At 42.0% G+C, this 24563-nt stretch overlaps 1 protein-coding gene across 1 annotated transcript in view; it reads right to left on the reverse strand.

The window, feature by feature from the left end:
- The window catches only part of LOC126195632 (odorant receptor Or2-like), a 43574-nt gene extending 34449 nt beyond the window's left edge, over nucleotides 1–9125 (reverse strand). Inside the window, exon 1 of the mRNA XM_049934257.1 lies at nucleotides 9075–9125. Coding sequence (XP_049790214.1) covers nucleotides 9075–9125 — 51 coding nt within the window. The remainder of the gene's footprint in view (nucleotides 1–9074) is intronic.
- Between the last annotated feature and the right edge of the window lie 15438 nt (nucleotides 9126–24563).

Below are 24563 nucleotides of genomic sequence, written 5' to 3' on the forward strand. Positions count from 1 at the left end.
TATAATGATGATTAGGACAACACAACATCCAGTCCCTGAGCGGAGAAAATCTCCCACCAAGCCAGGAATCGAACCCGGGCGTTGAGGATTGACAGTCTGTCGCGCTGACCGCTCAGCTACCGGGGGCGGACAAAATCCATCTAAGACAAGCATATTATATTTAGATCACTATATAAAAGTTATATTTTTCCATTAACTGCCGTAACGCGTACGTGTAGTTTCATGAACAATACAATCGCAACTACCTCTCTGGAACTCCCAAATATCCGATTACAATTAAAATTCATTGAATTCGAACGTAGTGCAGATATTCAATACAGAATTTATATTCCGATATCACAGTGGAAAATTATTTCTCTCTCACTATCACTGGATAATGTCTACAAATTTCACTATTTTATTTCATGACGTAGCGTAGCTAAAAGTCGTGCAAACTTGTTCTTCAAACATTTCCATTATTTTGCGGAGGGTCTGTATATATCTCTCTGATGAGACTTATATTAATATTTTTCTGTCCAGAACTCCTCATCTTATATCCTATTGTTTGAGATAGGAGAGACATCTTGAGTGAATCTACTTACTTAGTGGCTGGAATTTTCGTTAACAATTACCTTACACCAGAAAAATACACTGTCCAGACACTTTGGTGAACGCCTCTCCAGAGCCTTAATAACCACCTTTGGCAGAGCAGACCACTGAGAGACACGCTAGAAGTGAGACATTGAAGTTCTAGAAGGTAGGCGTGGCCGGCTGCCCTAGGTTTCCCGGTTGAGGATGCATCGCGCAAACAGCCCGATCGAAGTGGTTTCACATATTCGCGATTGGGTTTTAATCCGGGGATTTTGGTGCTCAGAAGAATAAGGTAAACTCATCCTGGTGCTCTTACAAAAACGCAGGAACCTAGCAATCTGTGTGACAAATTGCATTGTCTTGCAGGTAGTTGTCATTGTACCGAGGAAAAACGAATCGCGTGTTACGTTGGACATGATCCTCAAGGGCAGATGCATGTGTTTTTCCATAGCTCCTTCCAGAATGATGAGATCGCCCAGGGAATGCCACAAAACATTCCCGGGACCATAATGCTTTCTCCTCCGGTCTGAAACCTTCCAACGATTCTTGCAGGGCTGTACACGGCGGCGGCCATACGTGCGATGCAGCATAAAAGGCGAATCATCAGAGAAGCCCTCCTGTCGCCTCTCGGTGGACGTCCAGTTGCTGTGCTGGCGTGCAAATTCCAGCCTTCATCACGATAACCACCAGCCAGCATGGGTGCATGGACCAGGTGCCAACTGCAGAGGCCCATATGCTACGGCAGTCGCTAAACAGTCGTTGAAGACACGCTGTTGGCAGCCCTTTGGTTCATCTGCGTGGCCAGTTGCTCAACATCTCAAGTTTATTCGCCCATTCACATCTCTGCAGGCGTCGTCCCGCCCTGTCATCTGTGCCCATGATGTACCTCAGACACCATGGCGCTAGTTTCGGATAGTGTCATTTCGCGTGTGTGGCATACTTTAACCACATCGACACACGGTTTACAAACTAAGGCGTTTAGGAAATGCTTCCATCCTTGACTCAAAAGTGAATGGTCATACTCTTTCGGTCATCTGATAAATCAGACACTTTCCAGATTACGATAAAGACTGCACTGTTGTCTGCATCCCCCCCCCCTCCCCCCAGCACGTGGTGGTTATTTCACATTGACGTGACTTGACTGTGTACATTAGTAACGTATTGGTCTTAATTTTGAGTAGTTACTAATTATCAACAATATTTTGTAAGCTTCAAAAAGAATTTGTAATTTGTAACTTACGACTATCAACTGAAATTGAATAAAGCTAGCTCAGTGATGAGGAGAAGGAGAAAATTGTTTGCCTAAACTTATAAAAATGAAGGCAGTTTGTAGCGGCAAAGCACATACAATAAAAAAGTATTACATGCCCTATTTAACTCATTTAGCTTCTCTGTAAAGGTACAGTGTCTGCTTTAAATAAACATAGCAATGACATATTTTATACATATGAGCTGGAGACTATAAACTTCGTGTTGGATTACATTTCCTTATTCTAACTGCAGTGGCTAACAATCTTTAAATAATGCTTTTATTCGGACAATAATAAATTTTGGTGGTGTTACCCTTTTGAGATATGCAACATCCAAATAGTCCTAAGAAATTTTCCACTTAAGAGACTTGAGTTTAATTTGGTTTTTAATGACCCACTATATCACATACAATATTATGTGATTCTGGAATTTAGTTAAAATAACTTGTTGAGTATGTGATGTGTAACAATATGGTGCCAAGTGAAACTGACTGTGATAGGTTCAGACGTGTGGCAGTTCACCTCCCAGCGTAAGGCTGTCGCGAGGTGGTGGTAGGCGACTGCTGGACCGTCATGGAAACAATGCTGGCTCAATTACTCCTTTATACCATAACAACTGCAGTAGTGGAGACAAAGCTGAAAAGGCAATAAATGGTCTCTGTGACAGCTGGTAAAAAAAAAAAAATCTAGTGTCAGCAATAGACAGAACTACGGAGTGCTGTCTGTTCCATTAGGTGATGGCGGCAATCAGCAAGGTGCTGCAATCAGCATGGCAGCACCGACGCCGACTCAGGCAGCAGCGCAAGGTGACGCGTAGCAGACGAGCACCGTGTGGCCTCAGGCACCTTATCTGCCCCTATTTTCAGCACACGTACTGGGCCCGGCAGTATCAAACCTCGACACCCCGCATGGAAGTTGCTGGACAGCAACAGTGAATGCCACACAAACGAATAAGTACAGTGACAGCCTTCACCCACTCGGGCAGTGATGACTTGGCAGCTAGGTGGCCCAGACTCTAGCTCATGGCCCACCAGGAAAATGACCATGAGTCTCTCAGCGGGTGATCGACAGTGTGAGGGAGCCAAGGCGGCAGCAGTCACACTTGCAGCGACTTGCTGCTATTAATGGCAGCGTCTGACACGGACAAATCCCTACTCCTCTGAGAGGGAAGATGGGTGTAGAGCTCACCTCGTAACTATTGGCTGTCCGTGACTGCATAAATAATAACGCCAGTCTGAATTATGGCATTAAATCTACAAGTCGGTTCGGTTAGTGCTTCTGAAACAGCAGCGATCGTGCACACTAAGTCATACCAGGTCTTAGATGGCGAGAAAAATCGTTCGGCTGCACGATACCACTTTTCCTAGCTTTATACTCATCGTGTAAACTTCCAAAGCGAAGATCGAATAAATATTTATTTATATTCAACAGCTGGTTTCAACGGACTTTGCTGTCACCTCCTGGTCTTCCAGTTCGCTACGGCTCACAGTTCTGTGTTGTGCTATGCAACTGAGCTGCGAATCGCTGACATGAAAAAGAGTGCCTCACTCAGAGAGCATCCCAGGTGCCCTTGAGAACTGCAGCAGCAAGAATCGCTTCTCAGACAATATGTAGTTCTCTTTTAGGGTATCAGCATTCTTCATTTACGATAATATGCTGTGCAAAACACCCGCAAGTCTTACAGAATCAGAAACGCCAGATTCTTTACACCATGCATAAACAGTTTCATCTTGATCCAATTTATGATATCCACGAGCCCTCAATACAGAAGGCATCGTACAATAAGAAGTTTCTCAACCTGAAGATGATAGCAAAGTCTGTCGAAACCTGTTTTTTTTAATAAAGAAATATTTATGCGATTCTGGCTTTAGAAAGTTTTTACCACGTTAGACAGATCGTTCCTGCTGATTACTCAAAATGAGAAAATTCATATCTACATTCACATCAGCGTTGTCAATATTATATCGTAATGTGTTCAGCATTCTCAACTCAATTAATATTAGTTCTTGCACCAGGATGACCAGCATTTTGCGATACTCTCCTTATGATGTTGTTTTGCTGATTCTTTAACAAAAGCCATTTGCTATACCAGTCTGAAACGTGGCACAACACTCCCCTTCAAGAATTCCATTGTACTGGCTTGTCATCCATTTAGATTTCTGGAGAAATCTCTCAACACATTCATAGTTTGACAGCTAAGTATAATATTCGTCAATTTTACTTTTTCTATTTTAGGGTGAACCGCACTGTTCATTGGCGTCTTATTAAAGTAATTAGTGTTTTCCAAACTGAACCCAATCTTCTGGCTATTGATGCTCTGATAGCTCTAGTGGTAAAGCATTTCAGCACCTACAAGGGATATAGGTTACACTAAGTAGAGTCGTAATCACAACAGCACCAGGAACCGTAAGACTTACTACCATGTCTTAAATGAATTGCTCATCACGGTACGTCAGTACATAATGGAGCATCCGCTACGTGGTATTGCGTCCTTCATACGTTTGCATCAGTTCGTCCAGTGAATGGAGTAGGTAACGGACTATGGTGTTGTTAGGTACATTAGGTTCTGGGCGGGAAGTACCTGAAATAGGTTATACGACCAGTATATCAAGAGCTGTGTTATATTCACTACAGTGGACGCAATGAAAGTGGCTTGGACGCGAGGATCTGCTTCTGATACGTGACAAGTTGTGCCATTAGTAACCCACTACCTTGTAGTTCTTATCTCAACATCCTTTTAGATTGACACCTACTCGTACCAATGTATGGTAATAACATTAGGTTTGAACATGGAACAGATCCACTGCATGCACTACCCTTTTGAAGTAAGGGTTCGGAGCAACGATTTTCTGTACGCATCGTCCTGCTTCTACATTTCCTGAAAAGAAAAAAACCAGCTATGTTGTGTGTCAGGTGTGCGCTTTTCCGTAACCTTACGATCCTACAGTCAAACTTGCGGTGACCCCAAACAATCAAGCATATTACTTAAAGATTACAATAATGCCACATGACAGAAATGTCTTACTGAATGATAATTAATAGGACTGGCATAATAAAAATGAAAATTTGGCTACCACACCACACGTATAGAGATATTAATGGGAGGAGAGGTCAACTAACCATAATTGAAACAAACGTCACTTCAACAGATAGGTTTATTACCGAAATGCAAGACACCTAAGCTACACCCTGAGGTAAACAATTGAACATTTAATACTTGGATGACGGAATTCTGATCATCTTGGCACAGGAGGATGGACATGATAAAAACAAAGTTATACAAATAAACCATGAACGCGACCAGTGACAACAAACATGGTTATTAAATTATAGGAAAAACATGAACAAGCAGGGTCAAACACAAGTGAGATCATCAAGACACATATTGATAGCAAACTAGCAGGCTGCAAAACATTGAAACGGAATAACTGGCTCCTCAAGGGAGTGAACTAATATTGCGTCCCTACGGAATTGGTCCATCGGAACAAAATCATGGCTTAAATACGGAAGGCAATGGCAGTAGTGGGTGAATGTTCTGATACCTTTCTGTTTTTATCCAATACTCAAGCGTAAACGTCCTTCTTTGTGACCGCAAGACTCACCAGCAAGAAGTAATAACTCCACCATCTAGCAGCCTTTCCCTTTATTCCTCTAACTCCTAGCAGCCCGTAACTTCTTTCGGTCAAATGACCACGATTAAGCTAAAATGACATAAACGGGAGGAATGTTTTACCTAAATCTGAACAAAATTATTTGCTCTTTAGAGCCTACCGTAGTACGCAAAATTCTGAAGGTGTCAGGGGTAAAATACAGGGAGCGAAAAGCTATTTCACAATTTGTACAGAAACCAGATGGCAGTTATAAGAGTCGAGGGACATGAAAGAGAAGCGGGGGTGGGAAAGGAGTGAGACAGGGTTGTAGCCTCTCCCCGATGTTATTCAATCTGAATATTGAGCAAGCAGTAAAGGAAACAAAAGAAAAATCTGAAGTAGGTATTAAAATCCATGGAGAAGAAATAAAAACTTTGAGGTTCACCGATGACACTGTAATTCTGTCAGAGACGGCAAAGGACCTGCAGGAGAAGCTGAACGGAATGGACAGTGTCTTGAAAGGAGGATGTAATATGAACATCAACAAAAGCAAAACGAGGATAATGGAATGTAGTCGAATTACGTCGGCTGATGCTAAGGGAATTATACTAGAAAATGAGATACTTAAAGTAGTATAGGAGTTTTGCTATTTGGGGAGCAAAATAACTGATAATGGTCGAAGTAGAGAGGATATAAAATGTAGACTGGCAATGGCAAGGAAAGCGTTTCTGAAGAAGAGAAATTTGTTAAAATCGAGTATAGATATGTCAGGAAGTCGTTTCTGAAAGTATTTGTATCGAGTGTAACCACGTGTGGAAGTGAAAGATGGACGATAAATAGTTTAGACAAGAAGAGAATAGAAGTTTTCGAAATGTGGTGCTACAGAAGAATGCTGAAGATTATATGGGTAGATCACATAACTAACGAGGAGGTATTGAATAGAATTGGAGAGAAGAGACATTTGTGGCACAACTTGACTAGAAGAAGGGATCAGTTGGTAGGGCATATTCTGAGGCATCAAGGGATCACCAGTTTAGTATTGGACGGTAGCGTGGAGGGTAAAAATCGCAGAGGGAGACCAAGAGATGAATACACCAAACATATTCAGAATGATGTATGTTGCAGCAGGTACTGGGAGATGAAGTGCCTTGCACGGGATAGAGTAGCATAGAGAGCTGCATTAAACCAGTCTCTGGACTGAAGACCACAACAACAACAACATCAGTGTACAGCAGTTTTCGTCAAGAAGCAAGGCCCACTACAGCCGGTAACACTGGCGTATACGTCAGCTTAGCTTGGTAATGGTCATGTGACCGAAACTAGTAGTGAAGTGTTAAAATTTTTTAGTAGACCCTACAAGAATAACCCATTAATAATTAGTGGCTGTGAAACGCATACTGTCTGTTTATCAATCTACAGGTTGTCCCAGAACTGTTGCGACAAACGTCATCCAAGGACGCTACAGAGCGGCGAAGTTACAGGCGCCGCCGCCTGCCCCTGGACCACCCCTCCAGCAGTTAACATGGCTTTATACAATGACGCACGGAAGACTGAATGTCACGAAGGTCAGTGGAGAATGGAACTTGCTCCTGCGTAGATAGCCCTTTCTTTCCATGATTGTGAAGCTCTTTTGCCTCGGTGGATCACGGTTTCGGACACGGATTTCCATCTGCAGTTTACGCAGTTCATTTTTCTCCCTGAACCCACTAAAATCTCCATTGTCGTTTGGCGTACACGAAAAATAAACGGCAAATGGAAACTCATGTCCGAAACCCAAATCCACCACGGCAACAGAGCATTAATTTCTCCGGAGACAAGGACTTTCTGCGCAATGTTCTCCTCTACGGGTCGTTGCAATGAGTCGCGATCACACAATAATAAACAACATTGCCAGACGTTCCACCGACGGTCCGTCAGCCTACAAAGTAAGGTTTGAAGCCCAATGGGACGTCTAGTGGGAAGCGCGGGTGCATATAACTTCTACATCATATGGCGCCGTTGGATCACGTTTCTCGTAAACACCCGATGTAAGGAGGAAAAGCCTTGTTCACATTAGTTGGCGTTGTACGAGGGTCAATGCAAAAGAAATGCACATTATTTTTGTAAAAAATACAGTTTCCATTCTGCATGTGTGAGACTTTTACAGTGTGTAGATAGATACTTCCCGCTTGTTTTCAAATTTAGTTCAACCTGTTCCCGTGAGTGGCGGCGTCACAGCATGTCTTCAGGATGGCTGATAAACTTGACGTTCCTCAGAAGCAACGTGTTGTCATAGAATTCCTGTGCTGTGAAAACGAGACAGTGGGAAACATCCACAAGAGGTTGAAAAGGGGTATAGAGATGCTGCTGTCGATCGCAGTACAGTTAGTCGGTGGGCAAGCAGGTTACGTGATGAAAGCGGGCACGGCAATATTGAAGATTGTCCTCGCAGCGGTAGAACTCGTACTGCACACACTCCAGACAATGTGCAGAGAGTTAACGAACTGGTGACTGCTGACAGACCCATCACAGTTACGCTACTTTGGGATAGGGGAAGGAAGTTTTTGCAGAAGACCGAAAGTGTTGGCGTTACAAAAGTTTTGTGCCAGGTGAGTTCCCAGGATGTTGACAGTGGCTCACAAAGAAACAAGAAAAACGGTATGCAGCGAACTTTTGGAACTGTACGAGAATGGTGGAGATGAATTCCTTGGAAGAACTGTGACAGGTGATGAAACATGGCTCCATCATTTTATCACCAGAGACGAAGAGGCAATCAATAGAGTGGCATCATGAAAATTCACCCAAGAAAAAAAATTCAAACCCACACTTAGAAAAGTTATGGATACGGTGTTTTTCGATTCCGAAGGACTCTTGCTTGTGCACATCATGCCAACTGGAACCATCATAAATTCTGATGCATATGTGAAGAAACTTCAAGCTCGACTGAGTCGTGTTCGACGACATCGCAAAAGCAGGATGTTTTGCTGTTGCACGACAATGCACGGCCACATGTCAGTCAAAAAACTATGTAAGAGATCACAAGCTCTGATGGACAACACTGAAACTCTCGCCTTACAGTCCTGACCTGGCTCCATGTGACTATCATCTCTTAGGGAAACTGAAAGACTCGCTATGTGGAACAAGGTTTCAAGATGATGACTCCCTTGTACACGCTGCCAAACAGTGGCTCCAACAGGTTGCTCCAGAATTTTACCGTGATGTTATACAGGCGATGGCGTAGGGCAGTTGAGAGGGATAAGAATTATGTGGAGAAATGAAAATATTGTTTCTGAAGGATGTATCTACACACTGTAAAACTATCGAACATGTAGAATAAAAGATGGATTTAAGAATAATTGGTGTGCATTTCTTTTGGAGTGTCCCTCGTATGTGTTAAAACTTACAAGATATCCGGCTACAAGCACTACAATAATCTAACACACACAGCTCTGAGACTTTTAGTGCTACACTGTGTGAAATGTGAGTAGTATCATTGTGATGGTGCTGCCTAGATGTGTGAACTGAGTGAGTTTACAGCAGTTGTCAACTTGCTGTGGTAGAATACTTGGAGACAAAACCAATAACTCACGAATAAGATTAGTAAGCATCCAGAACCTAGGAACGTGGAACAACGTGTGAGGAGTTGCAGTAACGCCACACACTGTATCATATTTCCAATACTGACCTGATGAGAGAGCTTATGGAAGGCACGTTCGCACACAAAGGTGTGCGCCATGCGGAAGAGCCAGGTGCCGTTTGTGTCTGCGACGCTGAGCGTCAGCGTGAAAACATCCAGGTCTGCTGTGCCCTCACTGTACAACACGATGACCGTGGAGACGAAGAACGACAGGTTCAGGGCTAATACGCCGACGGTGTAGAGTCGGTAGCAGAGAAGTGATGTGGCGCTGCCGCGTGGGTGCGGCATGACGGCCGTCCACTGCAGAGGCCGCAGTAAGTGGTTGAGGTCGCTGGCAGTCTCCGCTGCTGCCACCACTGAGGGAGACTGTGCCTCGCTGGCCATATTGTGGTACTCCCTGCACAGAGAAACGGGAGTATGGGCCTACGGCTTCACTTTTCACCGACTATCACCGACAAGAGACTTGGCAAGCACCGTTAACGAAGTTACCCGTAGAGCTTGCACAAATATCGTGGTAGTAACATATTCTCGTTCTAAGCAATGGGCGATTCCATCCGATGTGCCGAATGAGTGACCCAGTCAGCAGAGTGTCAGCACATCTACAGGGCATGGTATCGCAGTGAGTGATCAGTGCAGATACGGAGAATATTCCTCGCAATCGGGTACATCTGATTAAAAGCATTTCTAGCTAAGGGACGAAGACAAAGTCACTTTTACGATGTGCTTGAGAGGGTTACAAGAACAAATAACTCTTCCAATAGCACAACAAAGAGGACTTCAGAGGGGAAACATAGCTGCAAGTACTTCCCAAGATTCCACTGGTTCAAGACGAACGCTGAAGAAGCAGAAGAAACTGTTGTATTCAGATACATACACGGAGGTTATACTGTGGAGACAATGGCATATCTCTTAATATCGTCTAGGACCTTATTTTGGCCGTCATATTTCATCAACTCGACGTGGCATGGACTCAAAAAGCCTTTGGAGATCCGCTGTGGAATACTGAACTATGCTAACTGTACAGCTGTGTATAACTGCGTAAGTGCTTTGGGTGCAGTGTTTTGTGCACGACCAAAGCTCTCGATTATATTCCATACATGTTCGATAGGTTTCGTGTTGTGCGACCTCGATAGACAAGTCATTCGCTCGAATTGCTGAGAATGTTCTCCAAACCAATTGCGAATAGTAGTAGCCAGGTGACATAGTGCACTGTGTACCGGGACATCCTCCTCTAGCCGGGACATCCTCCTCTAGCATTACTTTCCCTCAACATCAGTTGGCGATAGCAGTATTATTTTTAAATTTTGGGCAGCTCAGTATTATGTCAGTTGCTTTTCTCAAATCTTTCATATAATTTTGTACACAGAATATAATATTTCTAGCTAAAATTTATGAAAAGGAATTATCTTTAAAATATTTTAATTTCGATGCTGTAATCGAAAGTTACTAGTTCTGAAGATACAGTTAAAATTATTTTTTAGAAACATTTAAAATTACAAAATATTTCTTTACTTAAAATTTCTATTATTTATAAAGCCATCCTATACTGTTTGCTATGTTTATTTCTGGATTCAATTATGAAATAATAATCTAAATTTATAGTGTAACGAAAACTAGTAGGAATTCATTTGTTAAGAAAATTTGGAATTTTTTTTTTTTTTTTAATTTTGCGCGGAGTGAGAGAGTCGTAGGCTTGCCTCTGATGTGATCGGACATATTCTTGTATAATAGGTGCGAACAAAGTAATGTCGGCTTAGTTAATGTGAAAAATCATAAAACTGTATGATATACTAAAATGTGAAAATATGTATTTGCGTAAAAAAATTCAGCAAAATCCATCTTCAAATTTACTTAGTTCAAACCAACCGTGAGGACCTGATGTGAGACATTCAGCTTCAAGAATCAAACCCCTAGAGAAGAAGAACTGGAGCCATCTCATCATGACGAACTAAGTAAACTTGGAACTTTATTGTAATCTTCGCTCCTCTCACAATCTTCATGAAGACTTTCCTTATTAATTACTTGGACTGGGCATTGTTTAATGTGGGCAATAGCTTGAAGAAGGAAGGAAGAGGGAGATCACAATTGTCATGTTAAGATGAAGTCCGCGCCAGAACGAGATTTGCACTCTGCAGCGGAGAGTGCGCTGATGTGAAACTTCCTGGCCGATTAAAACTGTGTGCCGGACTGAGACTCGAACTCAGGTGGTCCCGAGCTCGAGTCTCGATCCGGCACATAATCTGCAGGAAGTTTCATATCAGCGCACACGCTAATGCAGAGTGAAAATCTCATTCAGGAAACATCCCCCAGGCTGTAGCTAAGCCATGTCTCCGCAATATCATTTCTTCCAGGAGTGCTGGTTCTGCAAGGTTCGCAGAACAGCTTCTGTGAATTTTGGAAAGTAGGAGATGGAGCACTGGCAGAACTGAAGCTGTGGGGACAGGTCGTGATTCGTGCTTGGGTAGCTCAGTTGGTAGGGCACTTGCCCGCGAAAGGCATAGGTCCCGAGTTCGAGTCTCGATCCAGTTTTAATCTGCCAAGAAGTTTCACGCAGTCCGTGAATGACTGAAAAATTATCTATAAGTAGCGAACATAACACATTTCCAGTGAATGTTGGGTTCAGTTGGATCAGAGGACCCAGTCCATTCCATGTAGACACAGCACACGCACTCCATTATCGAGCAACCACCACCTTGCGCAGTGCCTTGTTGACAACCTGGGTCGATGGCTTCGTAGGTTCTGCATCACACTCGAACCCTACCATCAGCTGTTACCAACTGCAACCGGGACTCATCTGACCAGGCCACGGTTGTCGAGTCTGGTGTCAAATCAATACGGCCAGGAGCCCAGCAAAAGCAGTGCAGATGATATCTTGCTGTTAGCAAAGGCACTCGCGTCGATCGTCTGCGGGCATAGACCATTAAGCCCAAATTGCGCAGCACTGACGTAGTGCATACGTTCGTCGTACGTCTCACGTTGATTTCTTCGGTTATTTCACACAGTGTTCCTTGTCTGTTAGTACTGTAACCTCTACGCAAACTCCGCTGCTCTCGGTTGTTAAGCGAAGGCCGTTAGTCCCGTGTTGTCTGTGGTAATGCCGTAATTTGGTATTCTCAGCACACTCTTTACAATGTGGCTCTCGGAATATTGAATTCCCCAATGTTTTCGATAATCTAATGTCCCATGCGTCTAGCTCCATCTACCATTTCGCCTTGAAAGTCGGTTTATTCCGGTTGTGCGCCCATAATCACGTCGGAAACCTTTCCACATGAACCACCTGAGCATAAATGGCCAATGCACTGCCCCTTTTATACAATGTTACCGCCATTTCTGTAAGTGCATCCTATGACTTCCTTTCATCTCAGTGGATAATTGAAGTTCCAGTTTCAAAGTGGTGAAGAAAAAACGAAACATTGCACAGAATGACGTCAGACTTGAAAGGAATTATTTCGAATAAGGGTGAAAGGTATTGGAAACAAAACTAATCTTTTAAAGGAAATGTTACTACTAGATGGCGCTCTTAGCCGCTAATATGCATAACAAAAGACGTGGTGTAGACGGCTGATCCTCAGTTTGCTTCTGAGACGCTCGGAATGACTATCTCACTCCAGGATCGCACGCTGTTGGTAGATGACAGTGAACTAGTAGCTCTACGGAAGATCCATAAACTCAGGGATATGAAAAGAGGCATTATTCCGATGTCTGCCAAGATTTTGGAGAGAATGATTAGATTTTCGAAAGCATAGTTTCTTTTGAGATGCACTGCCGGAGAGGACGGAAAACAATTGATCCTGTGTCAGTGGAAGACGTGACCACAGCAATCTGGAAGAAGTCGAGCGCTGGTCTGCATGTTCTGGAAGCATGCAGTGCAGAGGTAACTGCCCGAACTTTGAATATGCCTACGAGTATGGTGCATAAAATTGAACGAAACATCCAGTGTTGCTAACCATACAAAATCACTTACGTTCAGTAATTTCTTTATACTGTTCTGCCAGTAAGGCAAAGGCTGGTTCTACAATTTCTTGCTCACACGGAAGTGGAAAATGTCGTAGCGGCCCCTTATTGTTAGAGGGCCCGCATAGCCGACACGCAAGATGGATTGCCGACCCGCTTTCAGGAGCCCGGAGAGAGGCAACGGCTGCGGACAGAAACAATAAGAAACTTTCCAAATAAACACGGAACTACTTCGCCAGACAACATATGACAGTGTTCCACGAATCGGAACTCATATGACTCGTGTAGCACTCTGCCGACCAGGATTTATAAGCACGCCTAGACTGTCAGACTAGCAGAGTTTAGCTCCTGCCAGTACTTACGCCGGTCCCAGCATTGTATTCACTCGCTGTAGCATATGTAGTACTACGTTGTGTTTGAATAGTGTAGAGGAGATTTTACTCAGTATTTTTCTTCCATAGTCTTGTTTCTTTATTTGGTTTGTCACTTGTTGTTCCTGCGTTTAATACATAGTGTATGCCAAGGAGGCATTTTTTTAATTATAATAAAGTGTGTTCAAATTGACTGTTAGTACTTTTTCCTGCCTACAGCAGGACACAACAGACGACGAATGGCCATGGAACATACTGTGGGTAGACGAAGCCCATTTACATTTTCAAGGACTCTTCAGTACACAGAATTGTAGAATATGGTGAACGGAAAATCCCCTCCCACATCAGCCGGCACCTCTTCATTCTGCAAAGGCAAGTGTGAGGTGCGGCTTGACGGCATCGACTATCGTAGGGCCACATTTATTCATGGTGATGGCTCCTGCGGGTCCTGCTACCTGTACAGTAATTGGCAAACGCTGTGAGAGTCTTTCGCACACCAACTTTATTCCTACCCTTTCACAACTTGGATGTATGGGTAGCATCATTTATACGCAAACTGTAGTTCCTCCGCCTGTTGCACAGCCAATGAAGCAGCTACTGCAGCGACATTTTGGATACCCTAGACTTATCAGCCATCGTTTCAAAAATGGTTCAAATGGCTCTGAGCACTATGGGCTTAACTTCTGTGGTCATCAGTCCCCTAGAATTTAGATGTACTTAAACCTAACTAAACTAAGGACATCACACACATCCATGCCCGAGGCAGGATTCTAACCTGCGACAGTAGCGGTCACGCGGTTCCAGACTGTAGCGCCTGGAACCGATCGGCCACTGCGGCCGGCGCCATCGTTTCCCTACAGCCTGGCCATCCAGATCACCTGATCCCAATGTACGTGACTTCTGGTTGTAGGGTTAGCTAAAAGACGCTGTGTTCAGTGCTCCAATCACAAACGCAGTTGAACTGAAGGCAAGCATTGCGCAACGCATTTTGAACGTGACTCCTGAGACACTCTGATCTGCTGCGCAACATGCCGTTGCTTCATCGTGTGGCAGGAAACGGTGGACAGCCCATTGAACATGCCTTGAGCCAGTTACCAGGTAGTTAAATACCGGTTTCTTGGTTGCTTTTTATGCAGTTTTTGACACAGGATATCTAAAAACCGATGTCATTTTTTATGCGGTATTTCTTCCTAAGAAAAAGAAGCAGTGTGTCATTAGTAAACTGATCCCTATTACAGAACTTAAGTTATTTCAATCCAGTTAATGCGATATGTGCACTTGCATCCAAATGCAAAATTTGAAGTCAAGAGACACAAACCGGATTATCTGAAAAAAATTACTGGAAAGGAAGAATGGGAACCGCTATTAGAAATAGAATAAGCATTTGAAAAAGCGTAAACAAGGCCCACAAATTATTTTAAAAATGGTATAGGGAAAAATCTGGATAAGAGTATGAAACATTAAAAGTCAGTGTGCACCGTAAATAACAATGGTGGGTCACCATGTGATGGAGTAGTCACAGAAACTGATGTATCCAAGGACACCTAATATATCAGAAATACGAAAGTTTTTCTTTATAAACTTCCATTCCCTTCGGATCTGTATAGAAAGGAGAAATGTACCTTAATTTTGTGGTCTGCACATTTAAAGTTTCTAAAACAGATGAAATAACTGCATTTAATGATAATTGCTAAAGTGGTAAACTTAATGTTGGGTAGCAAATTCCGCTACCATATGAGTTCATTGGAGGAAATAATGACTTCAAAGATCCTGTCCCGTATTTGATTGACAGACGCAAACTAAGCGGCTGTGACACTGATCTAAGTGTTGACGAAGCTAACATGCATTTGGTATTTTTCGTAGTTTCACTATCGACTATAGTTACGAGAAAATGCAGTATAAATAGTACACCACACTGCAGAGCTATACAAAACACGCAAATTTTAGCACGGTTTTTGCTCAAAAGTGCTGTTAAAGTGACTTTCGTAGCAAAACTTCGAATAGATCCTATCTAGGAGTTAATCCTTGGTATTATTTAGTAGTAGATCATTAAAAATGAAATAAAATAAAATCTTTAACCCTTTTGAGTCTTGACACCATAGTTATGGCCAGTAAACATTATAGCCTTCCTCACTACAGCAATCATGAGATGCGCCTTTTCTAACATTAAGTCACATTGGAAATTTCACGAAGAAAAGACAGTTATTAATGACGGTTACATTTTTGAAACATAATCACTGATGTTTGTTCGATCTCTGTACCATCAATAACACAACCTCAACTAGGCCTACGACAGAAAGCGATAGAAAGCTATATAGCCAGTCAGGAACGGCTGTTGTCTTGTAATACAGAACATGATGCATCACTCTCTTCCTCTCTAAGATAGTCAGATGTTGAAATTTCCTACATTGGAACATAATATTAAGTAGGTCTAAAACTGAAAATAGTAAATAGCTACATCAGCCAATTATTAACGTCAATTACATTTCGCTAACGTATAGCTTTATGTATTATCATCTTCCCCCGTCAAAAGGTGTTCGATAAGGTAAATCGTTGCCTCAAATGGTGTTTGATGAGGTAAAACACTGCTTAACTTCTTCGAAACTCTAAAGGTAATGATAGGTCATTTGTTCTATCCATTGTTTTTTTAATGTTGTTTACGGTAACAGATGGTCTCCCTCACAAATATATATACGATTACCATCGACATTCAGCGCAATTTGTTTTTTATTTTGAAAATATTGACGTCGTAATGTGGAACTGTAGTATATTGTCAGTAAAAAACCGTAGTACATTTTACTCACAAATATTGTCGAATATGACACAAGACATGTTTACTGAATTCACTGTGAAAATTGCTACAATATCAAAATCCCGAGCAGGTTGGAGCGCCCTGCCCACAATGTTCCAAACGTTCAACTGTGAGAGATATGGCGATCATGCTCGTCAGGGTAGTGTTTTCAAGCACGAAGAAGACCGGTAGAAACTCTCTTCGTGTGCTGGTGGGCATTATCTTGCTGAAATGTAAGCCCAGGATGGCTTGACATGAATAAAATGAAAAGGGGACGTAGAATATCATCGACATAACGCTATACTGTAACGGTGCCACGGATGACAACCGAAGGGGAACCTACTATGAAATGAAACGACACCCCAGTCCACAACACGTGGTTCTCGAGTCGTATGGCAGGGACAGTCGGGTTGGTGTCTCAGCACTGTCCAGGGCTTCTTCAAACACGTCTTCGTTAGTCATTGGGGGGCAGTTCCAATCGAGACTGATCTCTGAAAACAGTTGTATTCCAGTCAGTGAGGACAGAGACACGTCTGGAGACGCCAATGTGGAAAGCGGTGGGACAGCAAATTGACTATCGATCTCGATACGGCCCGACAACCAAGAGTCATAGTCACGGTGTCATTTCTTTTCATACCGGGACCCCTTCGGTTGAAATCCGCGGTATCATTACAGCACAGCGGTTCGTTGAAGATATTCCATGCCTTGTTTCCTTGACATTCATGGCAAGCCATCCAGGAGTTACGTTTCGGGAACATAACGCCAGCTCTCACACGATGAGAGTTTCTATTGCCTGTCTTCATGCTTCCCAAATCCTACCTTGGCCACCAAGGTCTTCAGATTTCTTTCCAACTGAGTGTGCTTGGAGCATGACGGGCAGGGACTCCCGGCCACCTGCCGATTCTAAAGATCTATCATGTCATCTGGAAAGAATTTGGCATGAAATTCCTCTTGAAGACATCCAACAACTCTATTAATCACTGCTAAGCCCAATAACTGCTTTGCATAAGGGCCAGAGGCGGGCCAACGTGTTATTGCCTTGTTCAGTTTCCGAAGCTCTTTCCCTTGAACACATCACCGAATTTTTTTTTAAAGACTACCTGCCTTAAAACAAAAATCATTTCATTATGAAATAGAAAATATGAAACGACAGACATGTAGCAATCTTCTGTATCTTGCCCTTTCATAATGACAGTTAAATGTCTCACAGAAACTGATATCTTCAATTGGAGGGATCTTTCATCTCTCAGAACATTGTATGCAAGTTTGAAGGTAAAAACATCCTCTTCTACGCAGCCTATCTGTACATTTCATAGCTGTGCTACGCAGTCTTGCTCGTGGGCAAGAATGAATTTAAGATCTTGCTCAGTTGCAGGATAAATTCTTATAACTAGAGTAAGGCTTGTAGCAACATTCGCCATTTGTCGATATTGCTAACATGACCCAAACTTGGAATTCTTCACTAAACAGTATCGCCCCAGTTAGTTCACGAAGCTCATTGACATAGCGAAGGAAAGCGAGTTAGTTCCACTGGCAGTAGGTTCCTGCTCACTAAATTTGTATTAAAGACTGTTTTGTGGACGTTTTATGTGAATTGATTCTTCGTGTCTTTCCTTATACAGGATGAGTAATGTAAACTAAATATCAAAATATACCGTAATCTTTGCGCGCACCAAAATAACAGTAAAGACCAAATTCGTGTGAATGACAATGGCTTGCAGGACGGCATTATTCATCTGTCTTGGAAGCCCGTCACTGTTATCAGTAAAACAGAGGGCACCTCTTTGTTTAAAAAAGTATACTACAGATTTTCAATGCAATTTTGTGTACCACTGCTAAAAATTAATTTAGTTGAAGAAATTGTCCTTTATTAACCATTATTAAAAATGTCAGCTGCTGAGAAAGGAGTTTAATATGCATTAACAAAGATCTTTTATCATGTGTCCAATAGCGTATCTGAGAAACAGCAAAGCGAATTTAGATTTAATCTCACATCGTTTATTCTGGTTAACTCCTTCCATACCATAATTTTAGAACCGCTAGCATTACCAGTAAACTGACAAGTTGTACACTATTTGGAGAAAAGACAATGTTCAAATGATCTATCGAACATGTAAGTTACTGTCTGCGAGACTAACTCGACTGTTCTGCCAACCACCGCGTGGAACACTTCAACCAACTCGACCAGTTCCCACTGAAGATTAACAACCACCCGGAATATTTTCCACTCTTCGCTCTTTCAACTGCCTTCGAAACAGCAAACGTCAATTCTCCTCCATTCTAGCGGCGCTCTTAATCGCATTACACGAGAGTGAGGGGGCCATTCATGATCAATTTCTATTGCTCTGTGCTTCAACCTTAATTAAAATCGACTGACCAATGAGAAACGCCGATAGCTTGTGTGTACTTTATGAATGTTGTAACTCCACATTAGCGCTACGTTAAACTGTTCACAAAGGAGGCGTTCTTAACCATGTACTGAAAACTGCTCAACATGTGGATCAGCAACCCACTAAATTTTCTATGAAAATCTACGGCTATATTACATCGTTATAAATCTTTGGTCATACGAGTTTATGAACTCATAACATAGCCTCTCTACTTCTTTTTCTTCCTCTTGTTCTTCTTCTTCCTGCCATGTTTTAATATTTTCTTTGCACAGTCAGTAATTGAACAGAAGTCTACATACTGCATCTTACCAATTTCGGAAACTTTATCGATAAAATATCTCGTTCAGATGGCGAATTTTTAATTCTGAGTTTTCAAAATGTAAAAATTTTTGAACAGGGAGTAGTAACCAATACATCTAAACAAGTGGGTTTTCGTCCAGTAATTAAAATGACTCGAAGTGAACCTAATCTACGTAAGGTACTGTTCTATTATACCAACTGAAGGCACACATAATATACTCTACGGATCAAAAGATTCCCTGCACAAATCACTATATATTTGTAGTTAAGACAGGGCTTCAGTTTGAATGTTCTATCATATTCTAGTTCTGATAGTAAAACGAGTGTAAACATATAAAACCAAGCGCCTCTGTTGTGAATTTGATCGGTTTTTCGCATGGAGGAGCGCTGATTAGTATCCACAACAACATCGATATGCCGTTACCTAAGACAATTCCATTCGAATAGGTCTCAGTTCTTTAGCCGTTTCTGCAGTAATCACTTCGCATTAGTTAACAGTACACTGTATGCATCTAGCAGTGTTATTGTATATCTGACAGGTTCATACCCTATTACCCCTCAAATTGTGTGAAGCACGAGACTGTAATTGAAGAAATACAGTAATTATAGCTCTGCGTCAGGAAGGCTATTCTCGAACGACAATAGCCAATAAAGTTGGTGTAGCTCAATCTCCAGTGGCGTATAAAGTGCAGCGGTTCAAGAAAACTGGTCCAATGCAATTGTTTCTTGATCTCGAAGACTCTGAGTATCATCACATAGGGATTTTGATGTGTCGGCAGAAGTGCCAACACCGTGTTGTTTGAGGAAGCCGAAATGCACGCTATAATGATCACGCAGGATGGCGTGAGGTCTGAAACAGGATACTTAATGAATGCTATAAAGAAAAGTACGTAGCTTCTGGAATACTTTAATCCACAATTGGTGAACATTGGTCTTGTTACTGTACATGCTTCATTAGATACATAGCAAAGGATAAATGGCGCCTTGCTAGGTCGTAGCAATTGACTTAGCTGAAGCCTATGCTAACTATCGTCTCGGCAAATGAGAGCGTAATTCTCAGTGAACGTTTCCTAGCAACGTCGGCTGTACAACTGGGGCGAGTGCTAGTAAGTCTCTCTAGACCTGCGTGTGGCGGCGCTCGGTCTGCAATTACTGACAGTGGCGACACGCGGGTCCGACGTATGCTAATGGACCGCGGCCGATTTAAAAGCTACCCCTAGCAAGTGTGGTGTGTGGCGGTGACACCACAGATTTCAGTTCATATACGTGCAAAGTAAACGTCAGAGGACTCGAACCGTAGCTGAGATGAGGAAGCAATTTGTCTCCGAGCAGCGCGAATATCTGTCTGAACAGTGCAACGTCGTCTTCATGGAAGAAGTTTTTCGAAAGTTAGGTGAAAAGATTTCTGCGCGGACAGCAACATAAAAACTGGAGCGTGCAGCAATGTTTCAAGGTGTTATTCACGGATGAATGTAAGTTTTAAATACTTGGAAGCCATCGTCGGATGCTTGTCGAGTTCGGGGAGAATATATTAAGACTCAGTGCATGATGGCAACGGTAAAGAATGATGGAGGGTCGGTCATAGAGTGAGGATGTTTGGCGGTTGATAAAGTCGGCTATGTAGTGATAAATAATGGAACATGAAAGAATAAAAATATTCCAGGATACTTACCAATAATGTAATTCCACCCGGCAAGAGATTTACTGGTAGTGGGTTTATTCTGCAGCAGGACAATGATGCCAGTGTGCTTCTAAATTGTGCAGAGATTACATTAATGGAAAAGAGAAATGTGGATTGCTGGAGAATATGATAAGGCCAAGTGCCATTCAACTCTTATGTGATGAACATGAAAAGGCTGTGAAGAAAGTGAGGTCATCTAGTCTCAAGATCTGCGAAAAAATTAACTTGACAGGGAAGTCCGAAAATTGAGGTCATCTAACGTCAAGAGCTATGGGAAATTTTATGGACGCGTAGAACTTCAATATCTGCAGAAACCCAGAAAAATATTATCTGCAGAATAGCAGGAATCTGAGCAGCTGCTCGTACGGGAAAAGGTGGATACTTTGAAGAGGCTAAAATCTAAATAATATTGTATTGCACTTACTGATTTATTTTGTTGGTCGGCTTAGTTTGTACGACGTCTTTGCACACTGAAATAAAGTGTATAGATTTTATCATGGGCGATTAGGAACTTTTCACCGTCGGAGTAAATTTTATAAACATGGCAAGTAATTCCGACGTTAATTGATGCATGTTAAAGAGGACTGAACTCCGCAACTGAATTTCTTGAAGAATTACAGCAACCAAAGACGTTTGCATAGCCCTATTTATTCTAGTCACGTTTCACGCCTTCAGCCATCTTGATTTGGAGTAAAAGATTTATTGTGTTTTTCGATAGAACCGTGCAACTATGAAGATACAAATGCGTTACTCCAATTCGAAATGGATGAAAATGCGTGAAGTTTCTGGTTATAACTACAGGCATAAAAAAGAGCTAGATGCAGTACTTATAGTAATTCCTATCGTCTTATGAGTAATCATTTTGGCTTGAGGGATGCGCACACGAGCAACACGGATCACCACCTCTCCGCATAGTCAGCGCGTAGACATTGCAGAAATTGGTAGCAAGCTCTAATACGAGACAGCGAGAGACACATACTTTTCTTCCGATAGGTCATACGCTCAAAATTCTCTATTCGCAGTCAAATATGAGACAAAAAAAATGAAATGAGACGAGGAACTTATTACTTGTTCCGGCGTACATCTCTCATAATGACAAAGGCAAATTTAGAGGAACTCGGATTTATGCAGAGGGAAACCGAAAAGTGTTCATCACATGCACCAACGTCGAATGCAAAGGAGCGACATGATTTTAGAACTTAGCCCCTTCGGAGTTTGGATTTACAATAGATGTAAAGAGAAAAAATTGATAAATAATAGGGAATGCAGACAGGAACTAAAAGTTTTTAAATAACGATATATCAACTAGAAATGAAACGGATATTATTCAACAATTGGCCTCTAAGGCCTGATTTTACTTTCCATCCAGATACCATATAGTCAGTCAATACTGGGTGGGTAACAGATTTTCAATAAATTTCGAAAATTTCATAAAATGGACTTTATTTAATTCAGATGTAAAGTACTCTAAACACAAATAAAACGATAACATATTTAATTTGAAACACAGTTTGTTATTCATTTTAACAAATGAATAAAGTAGTACTCGTGCTGAATTATTGGAAAATTATAGCGGGTGGTAACAAAAATCTCCAGGTTGAAAGGAAATAAGCAGTTTCACCTGTCATCGTCAGTAAGGCAGGCTGCAGAGAAAAGTCACCCGCTTCGCGAATCACAGTTGATTCAGTCTTGTCTCCGTTAGTTGTTTTAGCAAGCACTAGAGTTAAACAGGTACCGGTGAAAGATAAATCGCAGCATTCCAATATGAGCCCTCCCAGCTAGCCGCATGGTCTACGCGGTACTTCCCGAGCGGGAATCCGCCCGGCGGATTAGTGTCGAGGTCCGGTTTGCCGGCCACTCTATAGATGATTTTTAAGGCGGTTTTCCGTCTGTCTCAGCGAATGCAGGCTGGTTCCCCTTATTCCGCCTCAGTCACGCTATGTCGGCAATTGCTGCTCTAACACAGTCTCAATGTACGCGTACACCATAATTACTCTACCATGCAAACATTTGGGGTACAATGGTCAGGTATTAGACGTTTCCAGGGAAGGGGAGGGGGTGGTCAACTGGGGCCCGAACAGCACAATAACCCTGGGTTCGGTGTGGGGCGGCGGTTGGGGAGGTAGGGTCGTTTCTAGGTCCCTGGTTCCCTCTTTTCACTCCAACAGCCATCAGTCGGTCTGTCTTGACCATGATGTCTAGGAAATCAAGTAATTTGAATTTTCACTTACGGAGCTGAAATTCCATTTTCACTCAGCTTCCAATGTGGCTCTCATGTGTGGTAAGCCGGGGCTTCTTTCTACTCTCCCATTCTTAGCTAAATATTTAATGCCACAACATGTGTTCTTACCTGAGATATGCAGGAGACACTACAACTTCCAAAGCCTCAAATACTTAGCTCACTTCTCCCACAAACTTCACTGTTGAGACGTCAAATTAGTAAGGGTATCGTGATCAGCCACTTACAGCGAGATATACCGTATTTTTTTTTTCGGTGCGAGCTCTACTCTATAAAAGATTAAATGGCACATCGTTCTTATATTGTGTACCACCTGATGCTCAGTTAAATTTACCTCCTTTTGAATCTCCAACTGTTTTCTTTTTTCCTTTAGCAAGCTAAGCTTGAATAACAAGTGCATTAAAGACTCATAGCAGTAGCGATCTTCCATGCTACTTCAGGCTGGACCATCAATGATTAAGTTGCCGGCTCACTGAAGCAAATGAGTGAAATATGTAGCAGAACCACATTCAGCCAGTCTAACACATTTCATCATGTCAGCACTGCTGTCGCGAATAAATAAATTTATTTGGCATTGGTCGGTATTCTGGCCATATAAAATTTTGTTAAAATCCCTTGCTACATTTCCTCCAGTGTCAGAACATAGAAAAGGCTTCAAGCAAGAACTCCATGTTCCAACTGGTATTCACGAGAGAACCGATTAATTGTGAAACATATAAGCTGCTGAGAGCTTGAGGGCACGTGAAATGTTCTTTTCTTCGTGAATTCTGTTTTAGGTGTTAGGAACAATTTTTTGGGAAGTTTACGCGCGCCTTAGAAATCTATATTGAAGTAAAGCTTGTTCTAGTAGATCAGCAAATCTGGTCCTTTCTACGTTAGAAATTGGCTCTTTCTCTACTGCAATCATCTCTGTTGTTAGTAACAACTTTTTTTGGCTTTTATGTCGTTTACATCCAAACGCTACTCCATTCCTAACGATTCTGATATAACGAGCTACTTTTCTGTCGGTATTTTACTTGTATCTGGCATAGATGAGGGCGTTGTAGACACGGCAGTGACAGTATTTATTAAATGCCTTTAAATTGTGTGCATGTTTCGTCTTCAAATGTTTTTCTCAGGTGAGGTGTCTGTTCGTTAAAAGTAACATTTCATATCGTTGAAGAGAGTGAGGGGTATTCTATCAGGTTAAAGTACGTTTCCGCACATACAAAACAAATGTAGTTAAACAGAGCACTCGCTAAACAGATACTCACTTAACGTTATCAATTGTCGTGTCTGTGGCTAAATACTATATAGATCAATGTAATAAAAAAATTCAAAACAGAAGAATCAAGTACAAGCTAAAGCTTTGGTGCATCCCTGCACGTTTTTCCTCACGTTTTTACCCTGAGAAATTTTTTCTCGGCGCAACAATGGAACGGCAAATGTGTTATTGTCACTATTTATACCAAAATATTCTCAAACAGGCTATCTTCTCCTTCCATTTTTAGTAATTTATTTTGCAAGTAAGAAATTATTGTCAGTAGCAACCTGAAATTAAGACAATCAAAAACTATCGCAACTCCGCAAAAATAATTTTGAACCCAGAAGAATATAGAAACAATGATTTTATTATTGTTGCTATTTTTATGAAAATAGTCCGAAAGATGATTTCCTTTATGTGTGTTTCACAATTCGCTACCAATTAAATAGTCACTGCAGTCAATCAACACGTCATTCGCCCCTATCGCTTGTGTACGACGACGTCCGAATTTACCCAAAACTGCCCGATTCCGGGCACCATACTCCTGCGGGCTTACTGAGACGTTCAG

This window comes from Schistocerca nitens, chromosome 7 (assembly GCF_023898315.1).
Source record: "Schistocerca nitens isolate TAMUIC-IGC-003100 chromosome 7, iqSchNite1.1, whole genome shotgun sequence".
Lineage (NCBI taxonomy): Eukaryota > Metazoa > Arthropoda > Insecta > Orthoptera > Acrididae > Schistocerca > Schistocerca nitens.